Source organism: Denticeps clupeoides, chromosome 16 (genome assembly GCF_900700375.1).
Source record: "Denticeps clupeoides chromosome 16, fDenClu1.1, whole genome shotgun sequence".
NCBI lineage: Eukaryota > Metazoa > Chordata > Actinopteri > Clupeiformes > Denticipitidae > Denticeps > Denticeps clupeoides.
In genome coordinates this window covers 16,820,145-16,840,547 of record NC_041722.1, presented here as the reverse complement: position 1 = coordinate 16,840,547, position 20,403 = coordinate 16,820,145, and the positions used below count along the sequence as shown (strand labels likewise).

Genomic DNA, 20,403 nt, shown 5'->3' with positions numbered 1-20,403 from the left:
CTACTAGCAAAGGATGCTCAAAAAAGTGGCATGCTTATCAGCCGGAAACCAAGCCACCGGAGGACTCTGTCTTCCTTCAGCCGCCGCCTGCCAGTGCAGCTTGGGGTTAAGTGGAAAAGATCAGGCTTTCCTGCTTCATCTGCATGAACAGTGCAATCAGGAAAGCGCGAAAAATTTCTGAGTTGCATCCATTTTTTTTTCATCTTCCTCTCTCTATCGTCTCTGAACTAAAACCAGAAAAATTAATGTGACCAGCATGGAGAGTTAAAAAAAAAAAACATGCCAGCGATTTACATTACAAAGTGGACTGTTTCTAGACAACTGCTTCATTAGGCGACGGGAGGCAAGCACAGAGAGTATCCCAAGGTCACTTTTAATTTGGACCGTCTAATTGGCAAACATAGTTCCAAATGGCTATCATCTAGCCAGCCTCAGAATTAATGAAGCACAATTATTTTCATTACCCCTATCTTCGACAGACAGAAAATGAAACATACGCAGAGAGGGAACGAGGTGGGGGGTGGAGAATATGAGACGGTATGTTGAGATGGTATATTGTACATCTTTATGCATGGTCTGCAAGAAATTAAAGTCAATGACTGCAGAATTCATTAGGTCTCGTATATTTTACAGGTCAGAAGGATGGAATAGCCATTAATTTGCCTTGTACTGGGTCTCTAAATACCGTGCACCACTTGTCAGTGTACTATTTGCTGCATTGAAGCAACATTCTTCTGCTAATGTGTTCTGCCTTTGCCAGCTGGTCTGTAAAGATGGCTTTACAGAATAACAAAAGTCATTTTCCTCGTCTCACCAGCGGAGACATGGGATGATGATAACGAAACAAAAGCAACATTTTTTCAAAGATTGTCTTGATCGAGGCTGACTTTTAATAAGGCGGGTTAACTCGGAGGAGTGAGGTAGCAAAGGATGAAAAGGACGCCAATGCTGAGGGATTTCGGTAATTGTGTCAAGTGACTTAGCGAGAATGATGAAAGTGTTACTCCTTAATATGAAACAATGTCTTACTGACAGGTCTAGATGACAATAAGACAGTTAGTGCTTCATTTAAAAAAAAAAAAAAAAACTTCCATGATCTGCTCCGTGGCGCTTCCCCGGCTAAATCTCAAGAGCTCCTTCCCCTGTCTGAAGCGAAGGCTAAGCGAAAAACCCAAAGTACATTCACAACAGCGATGAGGTGCACCGAGGATTTGCATACGAGGAGCTAAAGATGGAAATGGGTGAAGAGAGAAGGCTGTCTCTTTTCAAGGCTCGGAGCCTTGAGGCAACATCGCTGCTCTAGAGTCACTTGAGACGTCAGGTTGGCAAGTTAGATAAAAAAAGAAGAAGTGAATAATAATATTTGCCTTGACTGAACTTGAATGTCATTAAAATGTAAAAAAAAAAAAACTATTCATTAAATCTCAATTCATCTGTGTCGCAATTACCTGAATATATTAATAATAAAATCCTTTGTTTTGAATAGCGTCGGAGTGATCATAGACATGGGGAGAATGTCAAAGCACTCCAAAGAAAGAAGAAAAAAGATGGGAGAAAAAGGCTGCTCATCAAGGGAACAACAGATTCAACCATTAGGAGCAACAGCCTTCTCTTCTCTTCATTTCTTTTTCTCTATTCTCTTCGAACTCGCACTCACACACACACACACACACAAACTCGAGTCTCTCCCTCGGTTAGACTATGATAACACAATGAAACAGAGCCCTGGCTCACTGACAGTGGACATGTCAGGACAATGCCCGTGTCAAGTGTTGCTACAGAATCAAAAATCCCATCGTATCTGACTTAGAGTGAGTCAACAGGACGCCCAGGGGCTATTTGACAATTAACAGTTTCCTCCGTGTTTTGATTAAGCGTCAAATGTCATCAATTAGAGGGAAGGAGACGGGAGAGACAACCTTCATTATGTTGAAGCCGAAGTGAGTGTGCAAGTCACAGAGACATAGGAAGAGTGGGCGAACGAGATGGACGAGGCGTGACTCAGTCCCAAGCTGCTTCTCGATGAGACTGCCATCGCTGTGTGCGAATCACGGTGACAGGTGAGCACTTGAGAAGGGCCACATTAGACCCCCTTTGCTTTGTCCCTCTCTCGCCTAGAGCCCTTGATGACTGCCTGGCTGTGAAATGGGCGGCTTAAATAGACCCGGTTACGAACAGGACGAGGTGTGATTAAAAACGAGAGCTTCCTATCAAGGGAAGGAATGCCTGGCCGTATACCACTAAGGTCAAGGACTGTGACATTTTCTCCATGATTGTGCTTCCAAGTGAAAGTGCTGAGGCTGAAATATGACTCTCGCACCCGAGGTCAGCAGCAAACACCGTGCAAAATCGCCAATATCCCACATAATGGACGGGCCAACTGAGCCACACCGGATATATTACCCAGGGTTACCTGTAACAAAGTTGCCCAAAGGCTTTGTCATGGTCTACATGAAAAAGATGGCAAATTAGTAGCAGTGTTTTAGCTGCATTTTCACTACATTTTGATAATCCGTTATATCACTATACGGTTTTGGCTCAATTTTTCAATTGTTTCATTTGCTTCTGGTGTAAAACCTTGATCTGTGAAGACACATACATTCAAACACACACACCCACACACACACACTCACAGTGGCGATGAGCTTGTCCACGCAGTCAGGCGCCACACTGTGTAGGTGGGTGAGGTGAAACTGCAGGTGGATCTTGTTGTTGAGCATGTCCTGGCACAGCGGGCATCGGAACATGGGCTGGACTGAGTGTTGAGTCATCACGTGCATCCTGAGCCGGTTCAGATCTGTGTTGCTGAACTTGCAGTACGGACACTGGTACATCTGCATAAGGGGAAAGAGAGAGAAGGTTCACATGGAGAAGAGGAAAGAAGGCCTCAACCTCCCTCTGGACAGCTGGACGCCCCTGTTGGGCAATAATGGGCCTAGCATGTTAGAAAGCGGGCTCGTAATCCCGTTGCCACTGATGTCCCCTTGATCAAGGTACCGTCCCCACACACTGATGCCCGGGCACCTGTCATGGCTGCCCACTGCTCACTAAGGGTGATGGTTAAATGCAGAGGACACATTCCGTTGTGTCACCGTGTGCTGCGCTGTGCATTATTTCACTTTCAATAAGCAATATCATATTGATTTGTCCACACAATCAGTGATGTAATTGTCCAGCAAAATAAGGGCGAAAAATACAATTTTGGAAAAAAAAACGTATAGTGTATGAATGATTGGATTTGCTAGCTTTAGAGGGAATGAACAGTGGCCACGATGTGACTCTGTCTCCTCACCTGCTCCGTGGCAGGCTTGTCTTCTGTCCTGGGCCGCTTGCTGGACAGGGGGCTCTCTGCAGCACCAGACCTGGAAGAAGGACGCTTTGATGGGGTGGGGGAATCCGTCTGCTCCTGTTCCGACTGGCTGGCGACTGCTGTTACACACAGAGAGAGAGAGAGAGAGAGAGAGACTCGTCAAGGCAAGACGGACACTTTGACAGCTGGGGTACAAATCCGTCAATATCAAGGTGGATAAAGGGCTTTAAAGGAACATGTGGAAGTTGCAGGTGCCACGGCGGGAGAGAGGTTCATCAACCCATCATGTTGCTCTCCTCCTTCGCAACGCTGAAACCGCAATGCACTTCCGCACATCCACCTTCCCCTCCCAAACCACAGAGGGGAGGCCACGTACCAGCGCGTCTGACGGGCTGTCTATCCCAATGTTTGGATCGTTAGGACATCAGACGCCGCCCGAGACGTCTAATCAAAACATTAGTTTGCCGCGTCGAGTCGCTTTGGGCTTTGCGCCGCCTCGGAGTCAGCGTTTGAAGTCGAGCTTTCAGCCGAAGGAATCGCCGAACTTGTGAGGCGCCGAAACGCGCTCGCAGAATCCGATCAGACAACATTAAGGTAAGAGAGACACGCCACTCTGGGACCCCGGCATCAGTCCTGACCCGTTTTTCTACCTTCAGCTTTCAATCGCTGTCTTTCTACTCCAAAAAATGAAACGGCGCTCCTTCAAAGTGCGCGTCTCGTGCCGGCTTCATCTAAATTCGGGCGCTGCTTAATCACGTCACGCCAAAAATAACGCCGGCTGCAAGGTGCTACCATCTACCTTAATTACGAGCGAGAGACCCGTCCCTTCCAGAAATCTCCCTTTCCATCAACTTTTTTTCCCCCCTTTCTCTCCATTAAACTTTTGATCCCCGGGATGTGTCTGAAGGTGTCGGAGGGAGGCCGAGGAACGGTTTGGCTCCGGAGCCAGAGCTTTGGAGGCGCTGGTATCCTCGGAAATCCTGCCGGTGCTTCTGACCTACAGCTTGACCCTACTCGGCTAAATCCTCCCGCTCTTTGTGCTTGCCCTAGTCGGAGAGTGCCAGGGCTACTCTCATCTTAATTGGAATTCGGCGACGCGCTAATCCATCCTCCCAAGGCCCTTTGGGCCGGGCCAAGCGCAACGTTTCTAGAGGGGGTTTAGGTGGACGGAGGCGTCCGGAGGCAAACATCAAGTCCGTTTCCCCGTCTGCGCTCAGCGCATCGGCAAACCAAAGGCAGATGGCGCGGAGTGTTCTTCCAGTTCAAGCATTTAGTCTTTCAAAATGGAAGGAGAGTGCCGTGCGGTTTTCATCTGAAGGTCTATAAAACAACAGCTAATTACTTCACACACTAGGCGGCGTTATCTCCATGCGGTGGGGGCTTTCCGGACATCTCATACGTGGAATACCGAAATGGCAGGTTCCGTAAGCAACAAGGCTTTGATGGAGGCGTCCGGAGGCGAAAGAATTGGCTGCCCGAGCAGCATCTTAAAACGCCGAGCTGCTTCAACGCTACCAGGCCCCATCATTACTTCCCGCCCCATCATAAGACACCCCAATACACCGCTTGTCCAGAAATGCAGAGACAGACAGGGCGAGAGCGAGAGATGGAGATAAAATAGAACTGGCGGTGAGAGCCGAGGAACCTGGGTAAAAATACTCCGTTACACCAGCGCTCGTAAAGGAGCTAAATCCACATGGAGCCAGGCGAGAGGGGGGGGGGGGGGGGGGGGGGGGGGGGGGGGGGGGGGGGGGGGCGAACCTCGCAGCCCACTGCCTGGCCACCAGTGGAAAGAATTCACAGTGAAACTCAAGGCGGCAGGGCGGCCCCGTTAACGAGGACATAAAGAGTTAAATTTGGCCCGATTTGTACAGTCGCGCCAGGGCAAATCGCCAGTGGGGTTTGGGGGGCCAGTGGGTGCTGCTGGGACGGGTGCGGCGTGGGGGAGGTGGTCAGGTTAAGCAGGGTTGACCACTCTCCAGCTCCAGACATTAAAGTGTCACCTCCAATCAGGGTGGGGGGCGGCTGAGCTGATTGCTCAGTGGGGGCGTCGGCTATGGTGGGAGAGCTGCCTGCTGGATCTGAGAGGTGGGGGGGCGGTGGCACAATTAGGGCTTAGTCGGAGCCAATCCCATTAGACACGTCCACTAACAAACAAAAGGAAATGTTAAACAAAAGGACCTATCCATTTTGGGAGCGTTAACCTCTTGGACTGTCCTCCCCACTTCCTGACCTCCGGTTAGAACGTCCCCCTCTCCCTCTCTTTACTCTCTGAAGACCACCCCTGGCAGAGACACCCACCCGCTCTTTTGAGCTTCCCTGCTATTTCATAATGTCCTGTCCTACGTGAAGTCCTACACATGTCCTGAACAAAGACCGCACATGTGTCCGGGCTGGACGGGCAAACAGCTTGAGCTGAGGAGGGAGCTGATGGAGGGCCTTCATAAAAAAAAAACGAGCGTAAAACGAGTCCGGTGTCCTCTATCGGGCGGGGTAATGGGCAGCATATGCAGGGGGCCAGTGACGGTCGTTTCCAAATCGCTTAAAGATTCCCATTATTCTGCTGCGCAAGTTGATGCGTTAGAAATGCAACAATTAAAACAGCGGAGCAATCAAGACCGGGGCCTTCGTGACGTCTCACATCAACGCTGGACTGACCGGGAGAGGGGAGTGTGGGTCAGGCAGCAGCTGCCTGTCTGGGCCCCGGAGGGGGGCCGGAGTCCGACTCAGGGCACTGCCTCGCCCCGTCATGCCATGTTAGGGCTCCATAAATGTGATCAATCACAAGGGCCACAGGCCCCGTGACTAAAGTCCAGCCACCGTGTCCCGTTTTGATGGACAACAAAACATACCTTCACCAAGCAAAGCTGAAAACACACTGTAACGGGGGAAAAAAATCCTATATATTGTTTGTATGTAGTATCAATAAAGGAACACGAACCTGTGGCGGAGCGTGTCAGATCAAGCCGGCCAGCAACATCAGCTACAGAGCCTGAAGTCTACGGGCACAATGAACAGACCGCTCGCCGAGGCCTGACTGTGGACCGTCCTTGAACGCGCCAATCACGGAACTTCAGCTAATCAGCGTTCTTAATTAGCAATCAAACCCCGAAAGGCCCTGCGAATTCCGGAATGTTGCGAGGGTGGGAGCGGCGCTTCGCGAACGCTACGGGCCCGTGGTTCTGTGCACTGCACATGGTTCCATTTCCCCAAGAGCTCCGGACGTGCGGCAGGAACCTTTTGATCGGGAAGAGAAGCTCTGCTGAAACTTTGCGGTTCCTCGCAGTGCCGACCGCTCGTCCAAACAATGGCCGTCGCCGCGCATGAACTCACTTAGACGGACCGGACGGCTGGACTTTCATCTTGCGGCTCGAAAGAACGAGGGGGGCAGGCGGGAGGTAGTGGTGGGGAGGGAAACATCTTAAAAGTCAATTAGGTGATTACTAATTCATGGCCTTTTTCGGTAAACGGGGGCTTTTGCACCGCCGAGTCCCGTAAGTGAATTGGACTTTGGCACCTTCTCTCACCTCCTCCTCCTCGAGCTGAGACGCATTACTCAGCCTTCGTCAGCGCGGAGACCCGGCTCTCCCGGGGAGGAATCAGGGCCTTCTTGTTCTTACCAGGAGCAGAAAAAAAAAAGACGACAGCTGGGGCGACCGACCGAGCAACGGCACAAAGCTGCCGCTGGAGTTAATACAACAGGTCCTCCTCACCCACTGAAATCCTGCAGGAATGCGAGCTCAGCTGCCGCCCTGTCATTACCGGTGGCGTCCTTGGGAAAGCGATATTCTGGACGTGGATGCTATAACCGGACGTGGCCGAATGAGGTTGGCAGCAAGGAACGGGAGGAAGAGCAAGAAGAGAGGGCAGATGGGGCGACTTCCCCTGGCATGCTGAGGCTGTTTTAATGCGCTCGATGCCCCAAAACCAGCTGAGATGTCACAAATGCAGCTTCCTGTCTCATTTCAGTACCCACAAACACTACTATTACATATTATTATTATTATTATTATTATTAGCAATACTACTGATATTATTATTGGTAGTAGAAGTAGTTGTAATGATATTATTATTACATTATCATTTAAAAGTTTAAGGCCCTTTAAGATGTCCTTCTTTGACATGAGTCAAAAAGATAAAATATATAAATAAAATAAAATACAAATTTATACACACAGTGTATATATATATAATGTTTCTTTCCGTTTGCAGCAATTTCAGCTTGGGAGACCCTGAGAATTCTAGAAGTCCATTTTTGTTAGTTTTAATAATCAATAAACCTTTTAAAGTGACAGACTTGCATTAGTGAACACGGCATTCCATTAGAACTCAAGAATAATTGTTGCTGATAATGGGCCTCTCTACATTTATGCAGATATTAACAGCCATTTACGGCTACCAGATGTCTGGACAGGATTTTTGACCAATTTGACATCATTTTAATGTGCAAAACAATTTTCAAAAACAAGGACATTTCTGCTTTTAAGCTATTGTGCCAGTAGACTGATGCAAAAGTTCGGCCAAAACTTCTGCCATCTCTAGCTGTTCCACGTCCACCACATGGTTGGTGTCTCTGCGCAGAATCCCTTTAACTTCCATCAGACCATCTCAGGGCCGAAAACACTCCACCACCCTACTCTTGTCCTCTGGCTTGTGACATTAAAAAAAAAAAAAACTGCTCCTGGTCCCTCAGCAATTTAAACATTAATATGGAAAAGCAGCTTCAACTCCCCAGTGCTAAAAGCCATTCACTTTTAATACGTTTGCTAACAATAACCGAATATTATCTTTCATCCCCCCGCCCCACCTCTCTTTTTTATATTTGTCTTTTTTAATCTACAGGCCACGTCAGGGCCCAGAGCGACAGAGGGCTGTATTCCATTTCACCTCATATTTCTAAGGTAATTACTCTGCATCAATTAATTTCAAATAAAGAAAATTACAACCAAAAAGCCTGGCGCCAAAACCGACTATGCGCTGAAACGATTCATATCGCCCTTGTATCCTTGGTGTATAAACCTTTATTAAATGAAAATCCAGCTCGGCCTGCCAGGGCCAGGCCTAAAGGCTACGGCTGCAACAAAGGCAGATTTAAAAATTGGGCAAATTAAATGAGGCATTAATTAGAGGATGAATGACTGATGTTCAGAGTGCCGCGGCCGAGCTGTGCACCTGAGTCACCTTTAGAGGACACGCGCTCACAGGCGCCCACTGGAGACAGCCTCATTAGAATATAGGCAGTAAAACTCGTATAGACCGTTCTTTCTGGGGCACACAAACAAGGACAATTTATGGGCTATTATCTTCCAAGACGGAAGATTTCTTTTTTTAATTTGGAGGAGGGCGAGTGGTTGGGGGGGGTGCATGATGTGAATATGCAAAACAATTGTGGCCTCTGCACACGCTGGGCACGCACAGCACTGAAATACCCATTTCAGGCATTAAAACAGACAGCATTTTACATCTAAGTGCCATGAAATACACATTACCTCACCAAACAAAAACAAATCATTACAATTATACAGCCGGAAATCGGTCGGCGGACAGACAAATCTCACTGACAAGCAGCCGGAGCTGTTGCCACAAAATAAAGACCATATGCCTAAAACCTTCCAGACCCCAAAATGGCTTCAGACAAATCCAGACGGCAGCAGCGGGAGTGGCAGCCGAGCCGGGGTGAAAAGGGGCCTGCAGTCCCCTCCCTCTGCACCTAGGGGGTGCTGAAGGTCCCGCGAGCTCAGAGACACACACCCAAGTCCCCTCGGCTCATCCAATCACCACCGGTCGTATGTTTACCCAAATATACGAGGGGCAAGGGACGGGGGGGGGAGGGGGTCATTTGGCAGGGTGCTCTGTCTGTGTCAGTGTGCGGACGACCCGCAACATAATATTATTTCTGCCCCCCACCCCCCCCTTCCCCGGCTTTGGTAATTTAAAAGTCAGGCGGCAGAGGTACGGGTGATGGAGGGGCGGGGCCCTTGGAATTATTCATAAGCTGCCATGGCGGAGAACGGCACCGGACCCTTATTCTGTCTCTCTCTCTCTCTCTCTCTCTCTGTCACGCTCAGGTGTGAGTAAAAAGACACGGGGTGAGGTGGTGGGGGGCAAATTCATACCAGCCCACTCCTTCAAGCCCTTAGCGGTATTAATGAACCCTGCCCTTTTACCCCCATCTACCCCCCACCCCGCCCGCATTGGACTGCCACATTAATATCCCCGATGCTTTAATACAAGGTATGTAGCCCCAACCCCCCCATCAGCTAGGTGTAGCGCTTGTGGTGGAGAGGCGGAGAAGGGAAGGCTCGGGGCTAACCCTTTTATGAATATTTTATACGCCGGCATTAGAAACAATCCCCGCAATGCTTATTGGGGAAGGTGGCTAAATTGCGTCTTCTGCCGACGTAATTTTATTGTTTAAATAAGTAATGATCTCAACACCGCGGCCTCATCTCGCTTTCGCCTGTCATTTCGCCCCCTTCCCTCTCTCTGGGAAAATAATTACAAAAAGCCCCTGGTTCCCTCGCTCTCCACGTGTGTGTGTGTGTGTGTGTGTGTGCGTAGCCATTCTTAAAGAGAGAATAACAATGCCATCCTTCACCGCGCGACATGGCGTACGCGCGCCCGTCCAACACGTGCTCGAAGTGTCTCTCTAAATGGCCGTAATGAAACGAGCGTTGCAGCCGCAGATGAGCAAAAGAGGAAAGGGAGCCATATTGACAGCGGCTTTAAATAGGCAGACGGCTTTATTCTGCGCTGCAGCTAATGTGTTCTACTTGACAGCGACTGTCACCTCCAAAGTAAGCAATGTTCCGACGCCAAAGAGTTCCCGCGCTCGCCTGACAGGAGGAGAGGAACTTCCATAACGCTAATGACAGAAGAGGGCTAAAGACGGAACGGCGCTAATGACGGGGCCTTAATAACAACGCAGGTTCAGGAGCCTTGACTCAAATCTCTTTAGATAAATAGCCGGTTAGCTGGCGTGTTAAGACGCCAGCGCCCGGACCGTCTCAGACAGCCACCAGCCAAGGCGGGCGCGGCGGCCATGTTTTTTTTCCCACGCTTTTCGCAAGGCCCGTCGTCCGTAGAAGCTTAAAAACGCCATTAGGCTGCGCCTCTCTCCTCCCGTATCGCTGCAACTAGGCCCGCACCCTCCCCATCGCCCCCCCACCCCGCCCATCACCTTCACCGCAGACATCAAACGGAGGACCCGGACCCCCGGTTCCCTAATGCACGCGCTATTTTTAAACTAAGCGTTTCTAATAAGCTGCTGGGAACCTGTGAATTTTTCATAGACGAGCACATCTCCTTCCTTTGTGAAAACACGGAAACACACTTATTTAGTGATTAGCGACTGACAGAAGGGGGAGGAAAGGAATCGAATATTCTTGTATCAAATTGCATGGCTTTCAGAAAAAAAGGGTGGAAAAAAAGAGAAAACGAGGTATCCTAATGCGAGCATTCGTCTTCCTGTGCACCACAGGTATGTCTGAATTATTAATCAGGCAGCTCATTTTAATGCTTTTTAAAGTGCTTTATTTTGATGTGTTAAAATATACTTTTAGCTCTTTTCAGTCAGGCATGCATATCATTACTTCTTCCATCAAAGGAGGGGTGCCACACTTTCAAAGACACAAACAACTCAGCCTCATTTAAAATAAAAGTTTGAATATCAAAGAAGTTTTTTTTTTGCCTTAACAAAGATTTGGCTTCAAACGTGGAAACGAACTTTTCCTGTGCTGCACTTTTTTAAATAATGAAACATGCTACATGCTGAAGTTTTTTTTTTTTGCTGAATCGTAACCTTTTGCTGTCACCGCACACGCCTGACATGCCTGAATTAGCCAGAAAAGGCAAAAATTTAAATATAGTACTACGAAAAAAAAAAAGCAAAAAAAAATGTGACATCAATGCATTTAAATAATGCTGAAAAAAAAATCAAATCAACTCTGCACAGGTTTGCTGAAGCCATAGTCTGTAAAAGGCCAAGCCTGGGGCTTCTGAACGGCTGAGGGGTCAGGGGTCACCGCATCTAACTGTGAGCCTATGAGCCCCCACTTCCCTTCAAGCGGTCCCCCTCCTCCTCTGGCCCTGGCAGAAAGCTGTCCACAGGGACACACACAGTCTGCTGGAGAGTGTGTGTGTGTGTGTGTGTGCATTCATAACAAGTAATATCACTATTATTACTATGGTAAATGTCAAACTGAAATACAAAAAAATATATATATATTAAAACAAACATACAGATAAACAAACACACTTATGCTGACCATAATAGTATTAGTACCATTATTATTATTGTCATTGTTCTTAGAATCAGTTTCATATGCTTGATGCCCTCAGTAGCTAGCCCAGCATGCACCACTGCGCACCCTCCCTTCACGGCCTTCACACACACAGGCCTCCCCACAGACTGGCTCCGGCCACGCCAGGCCTTTGCACTGCAACCCAGTTCCTGCACCTGCCACCGAAAGCACACACCCCCTCACACCTCTGCCTGGGAGCGTTCCACAGAGGCCTCACCTTTTTTTAAAAAAGAAACATACACACCATTCTTATACGTGCGAACGCACAGCAGCGGTCAGAAATGGCGATCTTGCGTGTGTTTGATCAAAGAGGTGGACCCTGTTTGTGGCCCTGCTGATTTGACTAAAGAGCGAAAAAACGTCTAACAAGTTCATCAGCAGCAAGTGGCCAGTAAACTAAACGAAAATGCTCTGTTCCACTCAGATGCACCCTCCTCCTCCTCCACCCTCCCTGACCTTTCCCTCTGGCCCCTCCCCCCTCCAGAAAAGAAGCCCTGTCTCCCCCCCTCTTCGGAAGACAGAAACAGGCCTTACCTGCGCCTTTGGAGAGCTCCTTCTCCCCCCCACCCTCTCTGTCTTTGGTTTGGTCCTCCTGCTCTGTGGTGGTCTCGCAGACAGCCTCCACATCCTCACTCAGTTCTCCTGAAGGGGGAGGAGAGGAGACGGGGATATGCAAATCACTGCTTCGTCAGAATTGGTCGGAGGCACTTAAAGGGACGGTGGCGTTTTTTTCTTATAGGAGCACGCGTTGCAATTACTCTCGCCGACAAGCCATTTACAACGTTAGCAGACAAAAGGGGCGGGGGCTGCGGTCCGTTACAACCCTCCCCCCCCCCAACCCCCCCCTCGTGCTTTAATTACCCTCTCTGCCTTTAATTTCACCACACCGCAACCAGAAATTAAATAAAGGGCAGCGTTGCACACTTGTGTTGTGCTGCAAAAATGCTTTTACATCTTAATAAAAGACAAAAATGATTGTTATTGTCTTTAAAAATGTGCCAATTGTTTATTTTTTATGGCTAAAGATTTTCAGTTAAATGAGTCCCAGCACTGCAGATAATTCTTCATTTATGCAAGACCATGACACAAATATCTTTATGGCTTCCTCTCTTTAATATGGACATAAAAACAGCACAAAACCACACACATGTGGTAGAGACATACACACATTTTTCCAAAGCGCTCAGAACTATGCAGACAGGAAAAATAATGGCGCTTCTCCCGCTCGCTCGCCCGCTCAACCTCCCTCCCTCCCAGTCTCTCTATCGCACATCCCTCCACATTCATTACTGTGATCGCCAGCTGCAGTCCGGCCTCGTCTCCCCGCCAAACACAGGTAATGCACGGCGGAAAAAAAGAAACATTAATATTTAAAACTGAGCCCACAATTCATTTGATTTTGCCCTAGTCGCAGCACGGAACTCCCCGGTAACCACCTTAAAAGCCTTGGCTCGATATATCAGGCCATTTAAAAGCAGTGAACTCCGAACAATGGATATCCGATAATGCCATCTGTAAGTAACAGGGGGAAGTTGCTTCAAAAAAAAAAAAAAAAAAAAAAAACAGATAATAAAGTGGGCATCAATCCTTTTTATTCCCCCCTGCGCCCCCCTGAGAGCCCCCTATGCCCGTTAAGTTTGTTTAAAAGTGGTACGGCCGGAGCGCACCGCCATTGATTCGACAACTGTAAACCGGCCGCAGTCAATAAGCCTTATCAGTTATTACACAAGTCAGCTAATTCACAGCAAAAGACCTTAAATGTTCTTTTTGAAAATGCTTCCACACTCTGGCAGCGATGAGGTCTATTGACGTATTGACAGCGCCACAACAGCTACTGAAATATCCTGTTCAAATATTCATCCGTACGGTCAATTCTGAACACACAATCCCCGCTTGGAATGGAACGGCTAAAAACAATCGCGAATTTGTGCCGTCTTTCTTTTTTCTTTCCCCTTCTTATGATCTAATGTTTGGAGCACTTAAAGAGGGCCTATTACACACGTAACCCGAAGCCCCCCAACCATCGCTCCACAGCCGCCGCCATAAACCTTTAAAGTCTGAAAATGGTTTCAAGCGCCATGCTAGTCATCGTCTCCGTTTTTCTCTTCTTCTTCATCATCTCACGCATACTGTGTGTTTAAGCCGCGGTATATTTTACCAACGCTCAACGTGCTCCATCCATCACGCTCTCGAAAAACAACATTACCACGTCCTGCTACACATATTCATTTGTGTGGCGGCGACGGCATTAAATGGGACGAACTGCAACACGAACACACGTCAGACTCGTAGGCTGTGCTGAAGAAGTGTCATTTAACCTTTTGTTACGATGTTTAAATTATTGATGGAGGAAATCTATTGTTTTTTTTTTTTATTATTATAATTATTAATACAACAGCACAGTGGTGTGTCCAAATGAGGCAGTAATTATAGATTCTGGCTCTAAATGAAGATTTCAGAGCTCTTGAGGTCATGCAGATATCCTGATTCTCTGATGAGCATATTTATGAAATATAAACTCGATTTTCCCAGAACATGGACACATGATGCTGAATCACCAATTTCCCTACATGTTAGTGTGTTTATTAAAGTATATAGGCATATTGGAATGGACTCATCGCCTCTAGTAGACGCATGTGAGTTGACGAGCGGGACCCGGTGGTGTCGGAAGTGGTTCGGTTGAGGGGCGCGTGATTGGTGTATGGATTATGTTGTTAGGCCTTATTGCTGAGAACTGGCAGTGATGCTGTGTTTAAATGAACGTATTTAACTGTTCCCTGGATCCCAATTGCTATATTCCTTTTTTTTATTCATCCTTTCATAAATGTGCATGTTTCTATTATGTTACCAAGGCAACGAGCAATTTCCGTTCAGTGTAGCCCATTCGCTGCTGGCTAGGATCTCCTAAACCAACGGGTGGAAAAGCATTGCGAGAGAGAGAAATAGAAAAGAGCCTTCAAAATCACAGCCTGTGTAAAGCCACAACTCTCCAGGCATTAGTCTACGGCACAGCCGCAGAAGAGCTCAGATTACACAATAATCCCCAGGTAAATTTTCACACCTTCACAGACAGCCGGATGTGTGTCTAATTCCACACCTACAGGTTGAGGAGCGTCGCGCTGGCAATCTTCTCCCCGCCGAATACGACAGCCGCTACCTTCACACTCATTCTCCAGACCGAGCCATTAGGCTGCCATTACGTCCTGTACACACGCACGCACGCGCACACACACACACACACCATTTAATTTCTTTCATTTTGGAAGAAGAAATCAAGATATGTGACACTTCAGCCTGGAGCGGCACCGTGACCTTGCCCTGCTGCGAGCGGAAACGAAAGCATTTAATTTCGGGGGCATTTCTGCATCTGTAAGTGGCGAAAGACTGAAGTCGCTCCTCGTGGCATCTGGCACGGCATTACGCGATCATTAAAGCCATGCCAGCCATAATTAATGAAAGGTCACAAGTGGCCTAGGAGTAGGCTGCGAACGGACGGCCTCGTTCGGTCAGACAGAGAGTCCCACGAGGTCAAGAGCTGAAAACAATAAAAAAATAATAATAATAAAAAAAACATCTCCAAACAATGATATTCTACAACATCAAAAAAAACTAATATGATGTTGAATATGAAAAAATTCTTCAGCCCATCTGCTGAGCTGATGCACCGTAGGGACAGAAAGGATCCAGTCTGCTGACCAATAGAACATGAACAGACGGGTCACGCAGGGTAGAGAAGAGCGCCTAGAGCACACACACACACACACACACACACACACACACACAGCTCCATCAGCTCGCTTTCTCTTGAGTGCAGGGACTCAGTCATACCCATAGGTGTCACCCTATACAAACTGGGGAAAAGCTAGACCCCCACACGCACAATAAGAGAAGTGGGGGTAGGGGGATTGGGCGAGAGAGACAGATACACAGAGGGAAGGGAAGAAAGCAGAGAAATATGTGCAGATTACAAAAGCAGATGCCCGGGCAGGAAATGTGCGGCAGCTGAAGATGAGCTTCAGTCTGCGTTCCACAGAGAACAGTGTTACTGACCAAAACACACACACACACACACTTCACCTGAGACTTTGACAGGGCTCTCTATAAAATGAGAAATCATATATTTTATATATTAATATACACAATACATACCTGCACGGAAGGACTGCCAGTGTTTCGCATTCTCTGCTGCTGCATCTTTGGTCCTAACTTCATCAGCCTGTCCCTCTGCTGTCCCTTCCCCTCTCTCTTTTCCTCCCGCTGCCTCTCTCTCCCCCTCTCTCTCCCCGGCATGAAGCACCCAGCGGTGGGCTTAGCGGGGCTGTGACGAGGGGCCTGGTCTGGAGGTCTGAACCCCTTCGCTCATTACCCTCATTATGGTAAAGGAGGCTGCGGCGGTTATCATTTTAACCAGGTGTCAGTGCAGCCGGGCTGGGTGTGATTTAGGAAAGAAAGAGAGAGCGAGAGAGCGAGAGAGAGAGAGAGAGAGAGAGAGAGAGAAAAATCACACCCCCTTCTGTTTGTCTGTCTCGCACCGGACAGCTTCCTTTTTCTTAAACTCGGCACTGTCGGATAAAAACGCAATCTGATTTCACACTTCACGAGCTCTGTCTCTCTCCTCCACTTTCGCTCTTTCTTTTATTATAACCCTCCCCGCCGTCCCCTGCACCCCTTCCCCATATCAAAGCTGCTCTGACTCCTGGCGGGGCGGCGGAAAATGGAAGTGACAGAAGGGTACCTTGGGATAAAGAGACACAGGCCCCATGCTGGGGGTGGGGTGGGCAAGCGGGAGTGTCAGGGGTTGGGGGGGGGTTTCAGCCATTGTCCACTCCCCCATATCAGCAACTCCGCGCCCTATCTGCACCCCTCCATCTACTGCACCCCGCACGCGAGACCCCACAAACCACATTAGACAGAACACTGCGTCCCCCCAAAATCCAAATGAACACCCCCCCTCTCCCCCGACTGCTGCCAATCTTTCCTGTCTACAATATGAAAAAATCCATAAATCGAATTATTATTGCCTCATATATAACGACATATCAAGATCACTGTGAAATGTGAATTTTATAATGTTTAAAACCGCGATATACCCCCCTCCTCCATGAACACCGAGCCATCGTCTGACCATCACTGGGACCATGCTGCTGACCACACTGCCTGACAACACGAGACACCTCCCTCCCCTCTCTCTCTCTCTCTCTCTCTCACACACACACACACACACACACACACACAGAGAAGAGAAGCTCGTATCTGCGTTTACTTCCCTCGAGCTCGCACACACTCGCCAAAGCACATGTCCGTCAAACACGCACACTGTAAACAGACAGTGTGTGTAGGGAAAGGAAAGAAGAGGTACCTCTCTGGGTTTACATGGCGGCGTCTCTGGGCGGGCGTGGAGCAGATTGCTGACCTGTGTCTGAGAAGCCATGGCCCTGCTCTCTCTCTCTCGCTCTCTCTCTCTCTCTCACTCTGGCCCTGCCATGACCTCCAGATCTAAATGTGAATGAGCACTTTGTGTCTCCATGGGGCTGGGGGCAGAAGGTATGGAGGGAGGCAGGGGGTCGAGGGGAGAGAGAGAGAGAGGGGCTACAGAAGCAGGCTAAGCTAATGGCTAAAAAAAAAAAAAAAAAAAAAAAAGAAAAGCAGACCCTGCTCCCAGCATCCACTTCTCCAAAGTGTCTCCCACTGCTGCTTTTTCGCCACCCAAACACACACTTCCCTCCCACCCCTCAAAATCCCCAAGGCCTTCTGTGACCCCCCCCTCCCGCCTTTCCAACTACAGCTACAGCTACAGCTACAGCGCCTTTACAAAGTCACTGGTCACTGTGGATGAATTTCATTTCTACCCGTTCCACTGGAGAAGCACAATTTACACACAGCACCGGAATATTCCGCAGAATTACATAAAACATATTTCACTGGCTGTAATAAGAGCGCATACTAAATATAAACCAGTGAGCGTGTTTATTTATCTATTTATTAAAGGAGGACTGGACACTGTAATAGACCCCAACAATTATTTCCTATGACTATTATTTCCACATTTAATGTTTTCGTTCATAATACACATTTGCAGCAGCATATTTGTCCTTGTTTGCGTTTGTGTGTCTTGATGTGTCTTAATGGCCATGGGGTGGCCGGGCCCAGCTGAATCCTGGAGGACGAGAGTGGGGTGGGTGGGAGTTGGCTCACCTAAGCCCGGGCTAAGAAAAGAAAAAGGATAAAAAAGATGCTTCGGCGTTCTCATGAAGGGCAATCACATCAGCTCTGCTCACCAGTGGGCCGGAAAACGTGATGGTACAGTTGTGACAGGCGAGCCCGGCCCGCTTCCACCTCTCCCACACCCACCCACCCCCCCTTCCCCACTTAACCCACCCGAACGGAAGCTGGCTGGGCACTCTGAATATGTATCACCCGGAAAATGTATTGATTTTTCATTTGGCTAAAAAAAAAAAAAAAAAGGGGGGGGGGGGGTTGGGCACACAAAAAAAATCACATATAACCCGAAACTGTCACAGCTCTTTTGTTCATAGTTCATCTCTCTGCGTCCGGCTTTTGCCACAAAACTCCATTTAATTACCAGGTAGAGCCGACCGGAGAGCACGCTTTCATGGAGACCCACGCACACACACACACACACACACACACACACACACCCACACACAGATAAATATACAGCACAGCCGTGTTTTATTAGACCACTTCATTTTAAAATGATCTCGGTACATTATGTGCCGCGGTGAAGTGTTCATCTTACACTAACGTGAAATCGGACTAAATGAACACTTACTGTACGCCGCACGCTTTGTTTTTCCAGAGCCCATATGCAAAAATGCATTACATAAAACCTATTAGGCTTCAACGTTCGACTCACGACAGCCATGAGATGGGGGGGGGGTTAGTAGCCGAGTGGGTAAGACACTCGGGTATGAACCGGAAGACCCAGGTTCGAACCCCACTTACTACCATCGTGTCCCTGAGCAAGTCACTGTCCCTGTAACTCCCGGTTGTAAGTCGCGCTGGTAAATGCCCGTAAATGTAAATGAGATTGTGCAACGGAGAGCTTTCCTTAATAAACGATAATGCATAATCAGTCCTGGGCCTTGACCAAAAAAGCGGGCGTGCGTGAGGGGGTTGAGCGCACGCCTTCGTTTGTCTATTAACAGGTACTTATCTGTTTATGTCTCTGTTTAGGAACTACAGGCCGGTGCAGCGCCGAGCCTGAAAGAGATCTCCGCCTGTCGATTTATCGAGCGCGCCATTTGCATATCTTTGTAGTGCATTCATCTGCTTGTGGATTGCGCTGTGGAGGTATTAGCTCAGGAAATCAATGCGCCTCTGACTGGGGTGTATGTAACGTGCACCTTGGTGTGCACGTGTGCACATGTGGGTTTTTCCCCAAGTGTGTGTGTGTGTGTGTGTGTGTGCGTGTGTTTGTGTGTTTGAAATTCATCGTATGAATTTGGCATTTTTACGTTGGACGTCAGCACGAACTTAAACACAAGCGCGCATGAAGCCGGCCTGGCGGCCCACGCTCCTCTCTTCTCCCGGACGTTTTTTCTCCTCTCTGCTCCCTGCGGCTCTGGCCTGGCCCTGGGCTCCACGTCTGGGGCAGACCAGTGCCCGAACGGCCAGGCCCGGCAGCTTGTTTATGAGAGCGCTGCTCCCGGATAAAAGAGAATTTCCAAAGGGTTATGAATACCAAATCAGCTAATCAATTTCATTTGAGAAAATAAGATATGGGCCATTATTGATGTGTTTGCGCACTGATGTTTGTGTGTGTGTGTGTGTGTGTGTGTTTTAAGAGAGATGGAGCGAGTTCTTCGTGCATTTGAATGAAATCCAGCTCGAGTCAGGACTGGCGTGCAACTGCGTGCACATCAGAGGGCTGAAGCGGCGCCCCCAGGTACACCTATACCGCACTCGCCGTGTGTATCTTTGTGATATATGTGTGTGCCTTTGCCTGAAAAACAAAGATAAGCCTCATCGTGGAATTCGGACACTTGTTTTCTCAGCTCAGGCTTTGATATTTTAGAGTCCACGCGTACACACACACACACACACACACACACACACACACACACAGGGCGCGTATACTTCACACGCCCAGTCGAGATCATTACAATTCCACCCCAGGTGGCAGCTAATAGCAATCCGCTAAAGAAATTCAATGAATACATTGTGGAGGCACTCAGAAGCGCCACCACTTATTGAAAAAAAAAAAAACGGGGAAACGCGGCTCCCTCTCCCGTTAGCGGGTCGCCTTCTTGCACAAATCAAACAATGGCTGCTCCTTTTTTGCCATTTGTCTTTCCTTCCCGGCCCCTCTTTGCATATCCCATCCATTATGCTCACATGAAATATGAAAAGGCAATATCCTCTCTGTGTTTGTAGCCAAGCGTAATGCGATTGTGTTGTCATTTATAGGAAATAATCGCAAACCTCTCTTTCATTTTCCAGTTCAAATAACCATGAAAAATTAGCCCGCAATGTCAGGGGGGACAACAAAGGGACGGGCGCCGACTATCGCTTCGCCACCGCGCTTGACATTTCTTCCTAATAGGAAGGAGGAAAAAAAAGGTCTGATTCCTTTTCTCTTTTTTAGACTCCTTTTTTTTCTTAATTAAAAAAAAAAAAAAAAGTTCTGTACTTTGATCTGAACGAATCTCCACTGTCTCTCCCAGTCTTGTTGTGTTCAGGCGGACGTCGGGGGTGGACGTGGCAATTGGTTGTGCTGACGTGGCCTTGTGCGCTGGCGATGGTGGACTTCCTGCCACCTCCGCAGCC

The 20,403-nt window shown here is 48.3% G+C and overlaps 1 protein-coding gene and 1 long non-coding RNA gene across 2 annotated transcripts in view; one reads left to right on the top strand and one right to left on the bottom strand.

Moving 5' to 3' along the window:
- The window catches only part of zfhx3b (zinc finger homeobox 3b), a 119,506-nt gene that overhangs the window by 14,431 nt on the left and 84,672 nt on the right, over positions 1-20,403 (bottom strand). The window contains 3 exon segments of the mRNA XM_028955857.1: positions 2,634-2,834; positions 3,293-3,429; positions 12,148-12,255. Of these exon segments, the coding sequence (XP_028811690.1) occupies positions 2,634-2,834; positions 3,293-3,429; positions 12,148-12,255 (446 nt within the window).
- On the top strand, positions 3,672-20,171 carry LOC114765626 (uncharacterized). Its single transcript, XR_003742692.1, has 4 exons — positions 3,672-3,904; positions 8,153-8,211; positions 19,422-19,522; positions 20,077-20,171. It is a non-coding gene; the product is annotated as an uncharacterized LOC114765626 (long non-coding RNA).